General features: G+C 37.6%; 1 protein-coding gene and 1 non-coding gene across 2 annotated transcripts; one reads left to right on the forward strand and one right to left on the reverse strand.

The window, feature by feature from the left end:
* Positions 1 to 1,661: 1,661 nt before the first annotated feature.
* Positions 1,662 to 3,465, reverse strand: LOC103706286 (probable sugar phosphate/phosphate translocator At5g25400). The gene has a single exon (XM_008790347.4). The coding sequence runs from the start codon at positions 3,288 to 3,290 to the stop codon at positions 2,205 to 2,207; it is 1,086 nt and encodes a 361-aa protein (XP_008788569.1). The 5' UTR covers positions 3,291 to 3,465; the 3' UTR covers positions 1,662 to 2,204.
* Positions 3,466 to 11,001: 7,536 nt separating this feature from the next.
* On the forward strand, positions 11,002 to 11,073 carry TRNAG-UCC. The gene has a single exon. It is a non-coding gene; the product is annotated as a tRNA-Gly (tRNA).
* Positions 11,074 to 11,322: the final 249 nt, after the last annotated feature.

Consider the following 11,322-nt stretch of genomic DNA (forward strand, 5'->3'; position numbering starts at 1 on the left):
GTCCTTGTGCATTTGTGTCAGAATACTGGTCACAAATGCAACAAATGGTGGAGACCCACACCAGTATGTGCATTTTGGTGAACTGAAACTGTTACTTGCTGACCTTTATTGTTCGAAAAATAAAAAGGCAATCTTAAGATCTAGTGCTTACTTGGCATGCATCAAATGCATCAATAGTGTCAATTTACTCTACCATCATTTGGAACAAGTCCTCCCCCATAGAGCAATCATGGTTTACAACTGCACGCATTTACTTAAAACCACAGCCCCACGCCAAGCCCTTGTACATTTTATTGACCAAATATGTCCTTACTTTGCAACAAGATTTACCATTTCGGTACCGAAGCCATACCAGTGCCATACTAGCACAGTATCAATACAGTACAGTATGGTACAAAATTTTTTTGATGTACTGAATATCGGTACGCCAACCATATCAGATTCCGATACCAAACCAGTATGATACGCATCATGCCGTCCGATTCAGACCGGCATGGCATACCATATTTTGCAATCCCGAAGAGAGAGAGAGAGAGAGAGAAATCATTCGGAGGAAACAAAAACAGATGTCAGGTGATGTAACATTGGTCCACCTCATTATTTTTTTGCCTCCCATTGTCAGACCACAATCATTCACCTAGATCACTCTCAATTTAGACTACAGTTGTTGCTCAACATTTTTTTTCAGTTCATACTATATATATCAACTCAATTCTCGCAATAGACCGATTTTCTTGAGGTCTGCCACATGACTCATGAACCCCTTTACCCGTCTCTAGCTCTCACATGCACATCAAGTGTACAATACTTGTGTTACTCATAACTAATCTTCCTAATTGAGAGATAGGCAAGGGTTGTATCTTTAGCATGAAAAAAAATTCACCTTCCTCCGCACAAATCTACCATTGGATCATGCAATAGTTGCTTTGAGATCTATGTAAGAGAATATATGAAGATATCCGGAGTACTTTTTGAGATCTACGTAGGAAGTGATCCAATGGTCAACAGCAGGAAATATACAACCCGAACTTGCCTACACAATATTTCTTTTAAGGTGGACTAATTTTTTATAATGCTGGAGTTCTCATGTGCAGCATAATCTTCTGATATGAATATCTGTTCAGCCATAAGTTTTTGGTTGTATCATCACGCAAAATCTACAAACATCATGCATATATTTTACACCATACACATCACTTTCACCTTCAACAACAAATATCCAAAATTGCCAATGCCATGTCTCAGAAAGACAATATAAACGAAGAAAAGCAAATGAGAGAAACGGAGAGTAAACTAAACAAACTGAATATCAGCTGCAAGAGGCAAAATATCATATGGAACAAATATTAAATTCCTCATACATTTTTTTTTTATAGCGGAGAACGGAACGTTTCAAATTCTGAGAGAAGAAAATGATTCCTTCACGTCTGTAACCAGTGGAAGCAATTTGCATGTAAACTATGCAACATTTGTCACAAACTCATTCAAATATAATCATTTTGGAACACAAAAACATAGCATAGTATAAACTGCACCTGTGACAAAGTATACTACATATCAAATGTGAAGTCGACAGTGCATTAGCATACACATGTACCATAGAAAGATAGATCCAACTTCGATTCAAATATGATCAACATCAATCAGATAAAAGAATAGCATTCGAAACAAACACAGGTAGATAAGAATCTGAACTAAATATATATCGTTGTACCACTAATTAAAACATCAAGTTTTAATTTCCTCTAAAAGGAAGAGGAAAGCTCCTACGATGGCCCAACAAATAAATTTCCATAAAAAAGGGAAAAAAAGACGGATAATAAAAATGCAACTAAAGAACAGAGTTCAATGATAATCCATCATCTCCCCTTCCAATTGCAAAAGCAGCGTCCAAACCATACATTCCAGCTCCGTATCGAATCCATGTGATCAAGATGATAGATCTAGACATACACAGATCAGCAATCCTCCATCTGCATCAATCTCCAACAGATCAAGCAGATTCGAAGCCCTAATCCAATTCATCCCGCATATAAATATAAAAAAAAAAGGAACGCAAAAAAGGCTATTTTTTTTTAGCTTTTTTTCAAGAAATAATTCTTCCCCTCTGTAACCTAAACAGAGAGATAAGCAAGCTATGGAAGAAATCAGATGAGATCAGATTGATGGAGAATTGAGAGAAACCGAGGACGAAAGCAGAGAGATCAAGCCTGGGAGTCGTTCTTCCGGTCGCCATCCCTCTCCACGAGGAGCTGGGCGTTCTCTTCGTCAGCCTGCGTGATCTTCTTCTGGGCCTCCTTGGCCTTGAGCGCCTGCAGCTTGACGTGGTTGTAGTACGCGACTCCAAGGAAGGCAATGCCGTAGCCGATGAGGTTGACGGTGGTGACGGTGTCTCGAATGACCGACCACGAAAAGGCGATGAGGAGCCAGTCCTTGACTACGCCGGCGACGTTCATGGTGAGGGCGGAGGTCTTGCCGACGAGGAGGAAGACGGCGAGGTTGAGCGCGAAGGCGCAGAAGGAGTTGCTACCGAAGATGAGGAAGTCGGGGCGGAAGGAGGAGGTGGCGCGGAGGACGGGGAACTCGACGACGAACCAGGGGATGAGGAGGAAGCCGAGGCAGCAGGGGGCGACGTAGTAGAGGGAGGTGATGGGGTTCAAAGAGATGCCTTTGGAGGTGAGGAGGATCTGGATGAGGACGAGGCGGGTAGCTTCGAAGGCGACGGCGGCGAGCTGGAGCATGACGCCCCAGGCGTTGAAGCGGGCCTCGCCGTAGGCGGCGATGGCGACGCCGAAGGAGATGGAGAGCATGTTGAGCAGGGTGTCGCTCTTAAAGTTCTCTTTCTTGAAGAGGACTCCGATCGAATAGACGGCGACGGGCATGAGGGCTTTGAGCATCTGGATGAAGGAGACGGAGAGGTAGATGTAGGCGGAGTTGGAGAACCAGAGGGAGAAGGCGTAGAGGGCACCGATGGGGACGACGGAGCCGACGTAGAGGTCGCGGGTCATGGCAGGGGAGGTGGGTGGCTCCACGAGGCGGAGGCCGCGGACGAGGATGATGGCGAGGGTGGAGCAGAAGGCCATATGGACCATGGTGAGGGAGATGGGGAAGGGCCAGTTGTACATCTTCGGATCGAGGATATACTTGTTGAAGACGATCACGGTAAAGCTGAGGAAGATCCAGACCGCGACGTAGAAGTAGGAGAGGAGGACCTTCCTCACCAGCCCCTCGCTCATCCCTCCTCCTCCTCCTCCTCCGCCGCCGCCGCCGCCGCCGCCCTCCCGTCCCATTTCTCCTCCGCCGCCGCCGCCGACGCTAGCTCCTCCGGCCGCAGCCGCTGTTTCTCTGTCGATCGATCTAGGGATCGGATCGGATCGGCTCCTTGGGTCAGATCGAAACCCTGATGGGATCGGAAGCGAAGCAGACGGGGGGGATAAGAAGAGGCGGAGAACAAGTGAAAGGCGAAGCGGGGTGGGTCACTAGATCTAAGAACTTGGGGAGGCAAGACCACCGCGTTGGAGATTTGGCGGGGTGGGACCGAGGGACTCCCGGGATTCGCTGCAAGGAACCATTTAAATCTTATTCCGTACTTCTACTTTAGTATCCTTACACGTGCGCCAAAAAAAATTTTCGCTGGAATGAGCTGGGTTCCTTGAACGCGCTTAACGGAGTGTTCGATGGTTCGGTGCGATGTCCCTCGTACATCACGTAATGGACGACTAGTGATGTGTCGGGAAACTGATGGTCCGCTAGGCATTGGTTGTGATCCAGGACTCCCGAGTCCAAATTCTCGCTTCCTGGGCACCCGGGCACCCAATTTTGAACACGGATTTCACGTGGGACCCACCTTACGTTGACAGATGCCACTAGTTAAAATGAAGAAGGGACACGTGGTGTCCAAAAACGTTATGACAACTGCTTTTTTTTTTTTTCTTTAATATCCTGCCGACCCGGGGATCGGATGAGCTCCAAAAGTAGATACCATGAGTTATTTCTCGATGATGGACGGTAGTGATATAATGTTAGATTTGGCTTTTTAATCTGAAACGTCCATTTGATAGATCCGCAGCGAATAGAAAGAGTCTTGCTAGTGGTATGGTTTTGGGAGAGAGAAAGGCGAGGCTTGTTTCCACACGGGTTGGAGTTTGACGAGGACCAAGTCGCTTGACGTTTGTTACATGTTTTTTTTTTATTATTATTTGACTTCAAGCAGGGAACTAACATTTTTTTTAAAACTTAAATTAGGATTAAAAAAACTAATTTTTAGGCACATTTGGATGGCTTTCGATTGAATCTTTCGTGCGAAAGAGCGGTTGATCTTTTCTTTTTCCACAACATAAACTATTGAATCGTGTTCCATACAAATCTTAAAGCAATTTAATTATTTTTTTAATTATTTGCATAGATCTCGAAGTGGCTGTTGGGCAATTTAAAGATGGATTTTTGCGAAGAAAGTTAAATTTTTTTTGGATGTGTATGATACAATCTCATCTTATTGGGAATAGTGCATTACTTAAATATTATGCATTAACTTTTGACATCTAAACTTACATTTGGGAGACTTTTATTATTGGAGGAACTTAGGGTTCGATTTTAATTTTAATGGACCTTTTCGAATGTTGCACGACTGGTTGGTTTGAAGTCAAGTAATTTGAAATAATTTAAGATTAAACGTAAGAGAATGTGACAACCAATTTCTATGGGAATGACTTATTCTTCGCCAACATCCTTTTAATAATCTAGAAAACTATAAGCCCATGCAATGTAGTTGTGACTAAACATCAGATAAATGAGATGTGTATGATTAGCTCAACAGAAAGGGAGGGGATGATTTTTGTTCGGTTTTTACTGGAAGCATTTCTTTTGTTTATTCTTTTCAAGACATAATCTAGGGAAAAGAGTACTTGAGATGATTGGTAGAAAGAGTGCAATTTTCATGTTTATATACTTCAAAACATGATAACTTCAAATACATAGAGGTATACTTGACTTAGGATTGTATTAAGGATCCATCTGCTTAGAAAACTTGTATTTCCACTTAGATAATTTCTTTTATTTATTTGTTCATTCAATAAAAATTTATTTTGAAAAGTTTGTTCTACTTGCTGAAAAAATATTTTTCTTTTCGCGGAAAAAATCAATTTTTCTCTCTAAGATTTTCTTTTGACCAGACAAATGATTATGCTTCTTTTGACATAAAGATAGCTTGTATATATAGAATTACTTTGAAAGTTTCCTTCATAGTGTAGAAATAGAATCATTGCACTAGAAGATAATTTAATACGCCGAGATTGGATGAAAGAGATGGAAAATGTAGTCCTCCTACTTAATAGCGACCCACAAAGATAAGAAAAGGGCAATAAATCACCCCATTGGAAACATCCCATGCTTCTTTCATACTATTTAGAAAAGAGCCATAATTGTAATCTAATGCTTCTAAGGCAACTTATTCTCCTCAAGCTTCCAATATATAACCCAACTGCTAAAAGAGCCATAATTTTTACCTTTCAACTTGATTCCTCTTTCATAGACCATCTATTTCAAGCACTGATACTAGAAAACTTGCAAAGAAAAAAAAATTAATGCTAATAATAGATACAAATTCCATTCATGGATAACATGTACAAGAAATAACAGCAAGAAGGTCAAGTATCTTTCTTTCGAGAAATCTTTTTTTAATGGACGCACTAGCACTTAGGTATGAATATGTCACGCCAAATTTTGTTTCATAGACTTCCAAGAGTTTGGTGAGTGCTCAAGATTTAGTCCTACGTTGATTAAGTTTGTGCTATCATAAATCAAATCAATATCTAATTATTATCTTTTTTGAAATAAGTACATAATTTATATATTCTGAAACAAATTTTATATCAAGGGAGGCATATCCAAAGCACTTAAAGCATTTACATCACTTAATCAAGTATACAGGAAAAAACTTATTAGTATCTACCAGACTTTTATACTCTCATAACTCGAGACGTGTGCTCACGTCCAACTTGCAGACTTAAAAATTCATGGCTCAGTCCTTATGAAAATTCATGGCTCAAAGCTCGAAGGAAAGTTAGAGTAATTAATTTGGCTCTAGTTAATAGAATAGCTCAAATTTGTCGAAGTGAGTGATGACTGCACGTCACGTTCTTATCACATTTGAAGCTGGTTTTCTCGCATTGGCTAAGCAAAGATAAAGCCTTGTGGAACGCAAGGCATGGCTTCTACAGCTTGGTGGCCAACTTCTACTTGTAAATCTTTGAAGAAAGTAAACATTGTCTTACTTTCATGGTACGTTTTAGAATGTAATAATATTGGGCTTAAAAGCCATTGGATACTACTCTCTCCCGGTGGAAGCTGACAAGAAACTAGAATAAAAATAACTAAGGTCCCAGATTATCATTATTAAAATAAATAACTTTAGGGAATTAAGAATGTTAAATCATTTTCTAAAATAAAAAATAAGTTACATTTACTTAGGACTCATTTGGTTCGCGGAAAACATTTTTCGTCCTACGAATATGATTCCTGGAAAACAAATTCTTAGGAAAAGGATGCCTAGAAAAGTACTTTTGGCATGTTTGGTTGACCATGAGGAAGTGACAATTTTTCAAATTGCTTATGTTTGGTTGGCCATCCACTTTTCTAAGAAAGTTATGTATAATTCCTATTATATTCTTAATAAAAATTAGATTTTTAATGCCTCTTTAATGCTTCTTTAATACTGAAGGGACTTTTTGGGAAAAAATAAAAATGGAGTGATTCTCGCCTTTTCCCATGTTTCTCATGAGAAAGTTTTTCCTATGAAATGTAGGAATCATATTCCCATGGGAATATAACTTTCCTTTCTCTCTCCTTTGAAAACTCCAACCAAACAAGAGGCATCCCATTATCTTCCCGTTAACCACACTTTTCCCCCTTCTTTTCCCGCGAACCAAATGAGCCCTTTAGTGATTCCACAGAAAATTAGAGGATCATTTTGGATGCAAATATCAATACAAGAGGACTTCGTGTAGCCAAATTTTTATTGAGTATAAACAAACAACAACGGCATACAACTTAATTTCTTTTTAATAGGTCATCTATTTTTAGTACTCCAATTAATATTAGGTAAAATTAGAAATAAATATTAGTGTTAGGAATAAATATAGATTCCATTTATGAACAATATTCTGCGAGGAAAATATTTATAGGATAGAAAAGGCACAAAGCTCATAATATTCAACATCATCCTAGCCTCTTAAGGAAATAAATTTATTGGAGAATGGACTAAAATTTAAGAAAGGACTTATTCCTGGGGATGTCAATTTTTGGTTGATGGACATCCAAGAACATTGTAGGAGAGTTTGAACTTAGTTGTAGCTTAGTTAAGGTTCTTGCCACAACATGATCTTTTTTTCATAAAAAAGAAACAATTTTATATCAATAGAGACATATCCAATAGCCAAGGCTTATTTTTCATGAGGGCATCAGAAGCATCTGCCTTAGTTGATTATATATAGGAAAAAACTTGCAAATACCTACTAAACATCTAATTTCACAATTGTTTATATCCAGCTTGCAAATATAAAAATTCATGGTTCTAACATATGACCGAATTAATAGATATACCTAAATTTTACAATTAGATGTCATATTCATGTCTCATGTAAAGATGGTTTATTACATAATACTGCTAAATATTAACCTTTGCATGGCTACTATAATTTGATGACCACTTGCTACATGCCCATGTTTAAATAAATAAATAAGATGCTATATTAGAAATGTTATAATGTTGGCCTTACCAGTCACATGATCTCCCCTTCTCTCCCTTTAGAGAGTTGATAAGAGACTATACTAAAATAAAAATAACTAAAATTCTACATTATTACTTCAAAAATAAAGCAATAAAAGATGTCCATATTACATGGTATTCTTGAGTTTTTTTTTTCTTTTGGTATATATAATCTTACAAATATAGCTTATCACATATTTATGCATATATACCTTAAATTCATCCTATTTTTGCACAAATGCTTCTACTATTAGTTTTTTGGCCAGCGGTCTTACAAATAATTATTTTGAGTTCCATTTGCATTATTACCCTTTTGCATCATGCCTATGAAAAATTTAACATTCAATTTATACTAAAAAGTGTGTGCTGTATTTTATATGATTTTATCAAGTATATTAATGCAAACATAATGAAATTATGTAATATTTAAAATAGCAATTCATTAACACCATCTATCAAAATATAATGGAAGCAGTATTCATGCAAGAATAAAATGATTTGAGAAGTATACATGCAAATAGGATAATTTTCAATGTATAAAAATGCAATAAATTATATTTACAATGATATATATTATAAATTTTAAGATTAAGAACTTAAACTATACTTGATCAGGTTGGCTCAATAGATAATTTCTAGATGGCTATTTAGTTGCAACCATCTAATCATACAAGAATGATGTTAATTGTTAGAATCATTGTAGAACATTGTGCCAAACTTAGTTGGCCTTACTAAATTTCATCGGCCTCCTATTCTATATAAAGACTGCTCATGTACATTGTAAACCTAGATAGAAATATAATTCTCTTCCTTCGTTATTCCTCTTCAACTTTAATGTCGGCATGAGAGAGCTTTATATGGATAAATACATAACTATATTATTTCATCAACAAGTGTTTACTTATGCCACATTCTTTTCATTTTAGTAGCATTACTTATGCCACTTCTTTAACATTAAAGGTGGAAGGTATGACCCGCATCACTACACGCGATGGATGCCGAGCCAAGAGTCCCAATAATTACCCAAAAGTAGTACAAGCAGAATAGCTGGCCTTCTTTTTTCTTTTTTTTGGTACACAAATAGCTGGCCTTTTTTTTCTTTTTTTTGGTACACAAATAGCTGGCCTTTGGGATCCATTTGGTATCTAGTGTCTTTTCTGAACAGTTTCCGGCATTCATTTGCAGAGGGAGGAGGCCTCCAGTAGTTACTTCAAATAGTAGAAGTAGGTAACCACATGAATGATTTTACTTGCATTATCCCACAATCCAATTGAAAATCTTAATTATTTGTGTATGTCGCAATCCAATCATTGTTCCAATTGACCGATCAGAAATTTTAAAACACATCTAATTTGCAACTGAAATCGAAATCAAAATAAATTAGAATGAAAATCAGAATAGTCGTATTCTCAGTAGAATAAAATTTGAATATTAAAGAAGGGTATGAATTGAATTTGAAGAATTGAAGCATTTCCATTTTTGTTTGGAATTGAAATGGAAATGCTTCATATGAAAATCTTAATTGTTTGTGTATCGCAATCCAATCCTTGCTCCAATTGACTGATCAGAAAATTTAAAGCACATCTAATTTGCAGCTGAAATCGAAATCAAAATAAATTAGAACGAGAATCAGAATAGTTCTGAATAGAATATTGAAGAAGAGTAGGAATTGAATTTGAAGAATTGAAGCATTTCCATTCCTGTTTGGAATTGAAATAGAAACCTAACTTTCTCCAACCAAATAGTTGGAATGGAAGATAATGTCCATCCAAAAAAGTTAGGTATACTAAGAATGCGGAGGTAGCTGCCATGGCGTGTGGAAAAGAGAAAAAAAAGGTAGGAGTTAGGTGTTGTGGAGCACTAAAATTGTGGAAATGGCCAAGTTAGTCATCAATATCCAGCTTGTGTTGAAGGGGTCTTGTGGAACTCAAGCTAAAGACAAGTGGTGGGTTTGTCGGAGTAGGAATCGTCAACTACGGGTGGCGCCGGATATTATACGACGATGCCCATGTGAATCAGAGAATAATTCCAAGACTACACTTTGGCATCTCTTCCAAGTGTGACCATATGGCACTCTTTAATGAAGATATGAACGCACAACTAGAAAAATTTCCCTACTAATTGATGCCACTAAGATGATGATCCATGGATCAATATTAAAGAGGTGGAAAGATCATTGTTGAGTATGTTTCTAGCTGTGTTATGCCGTTCGATTGCTCGATGGGAAGTAAATTATTCGCTGCTTTGCGTGTCGGTGAATGAATGATACGTTTGCATCCTTGAAGGGCCATGATAGACACATTTGTAGGTTAAAATTTAGATCAAGATGAAAGTTTTTCAAATTTTTAGCCTAATGTACTGTTTATTGATTATGACAAGAACTTTGTTCATATGCTATGCATGCAATGCATGTGAAATTGCAAATGAGTTGCGCTGGTGCTGAGACCAATTTGGCTCTGATGTGATTGAAGATCCGATCATTCTCTTTTTATAGGTTGGCTATTTTTAATTTGCCTTTAAAGGTAGATTTTGGGTATTTTTATTGGGTTTAGATGAGTCCATTTAGATCTGTTCGTCTCTGACATAGTCTAAATTTATGTCGCATTTGGAACCCTGTTGTTTTGTTTTAACTTGAAGTACGGTTGGCTCTAAGTGAAGATTGTTCCTATCAGCTTGATTCACTTTCGCATCAATAAGATTTAGGATCCATTTGGTTATTGATTGGAATTAGAATTAGAAAGAATTGGAATGAAAACCAGAATCGGAATTGAATAAAAGAGGAGAGTTTGGTTGGGTTTTGAGAATTGGGGCATACTGATTCCCCATGGAATTAGAATCGAAATAGGATTTTCTCCAACCAAATAGTTGGAACGGAAGTTACTCATTTTCATTCTCATTCCAAAGCCCAACTTCCCCAAGCCAAACATGCCCATAGAGTTGTCTATAATTTATATTTAATTCATACCATGATATTGTACCTAAAGTTAGAAGATAAGTATCATTAATATCTATGATGATAGCTAACAAAGCATGCATGTACCTATCATTTGCAGAGCCAGGCCCACCTAATTATTTCCTCTCCTAGGAAATAGCTGGGAGGTAGTTTTAGTGCCATTCTATGTGCCATGATGAGGGGAGCCACAAACATGTAAAAGTTCAAGCTCAGAAGCTCATAAGGTGCATCAACTTCAAAGAATCTAGAAATGTATATTTACTAGTTGCATCACCAATACGAAGCGTTTGTAGTCCAACGGTTAGGATAATTGCCTTCCAAGCAATAGACCCGGGTTCGACTCCCGGCAGACGCAAGTCAGAAGCTTTATTTTTAATTAGCTCTTTTTTTTGCCCGGGTAAAAGACCAATTGGGACAGGTCCAACCTGACTCCAAAGTTCTCAATCAAACTAACTTGCATTTATTTGGTTACTACCAGCATGACTTTGTTTTCAAAATTTTTATATGTTTGATTATTTTCTTTCCTTTTTTTTTTCTTTTTCACGTTATTGTTATCTATGACAGATTGAAATGTCATGCAAGTATGCTTATATTACACTTGTAA

The sequence above is a fragment of the Phoenix dactylifera genome, chromosome 3, assembly GCF_009389715.1.
Source record: "Phoenix dactylifera cultivar Barhee BC4 chromosome 3, palm_55x_up_171113_PBpolish2nd_filt_p, whole genome shotgun sequence".
Classification (NCBI taxonomy): Eukaryota; Viridiplantae; Streptophyta; class Magnoliopsida; order Arecales; family Arecaceae; genus Phoenix; species Phoenix dactylifera.

Coding starts and splice junctions, on each gene's coding strand:
- LOC103706286 (XM_008790347.4), bottom strand. CDS start 3,290: ATGGGACGGGAGGGCGGCGGCGGCGGCGGCGGCGGAGGAGGAGGAGGA.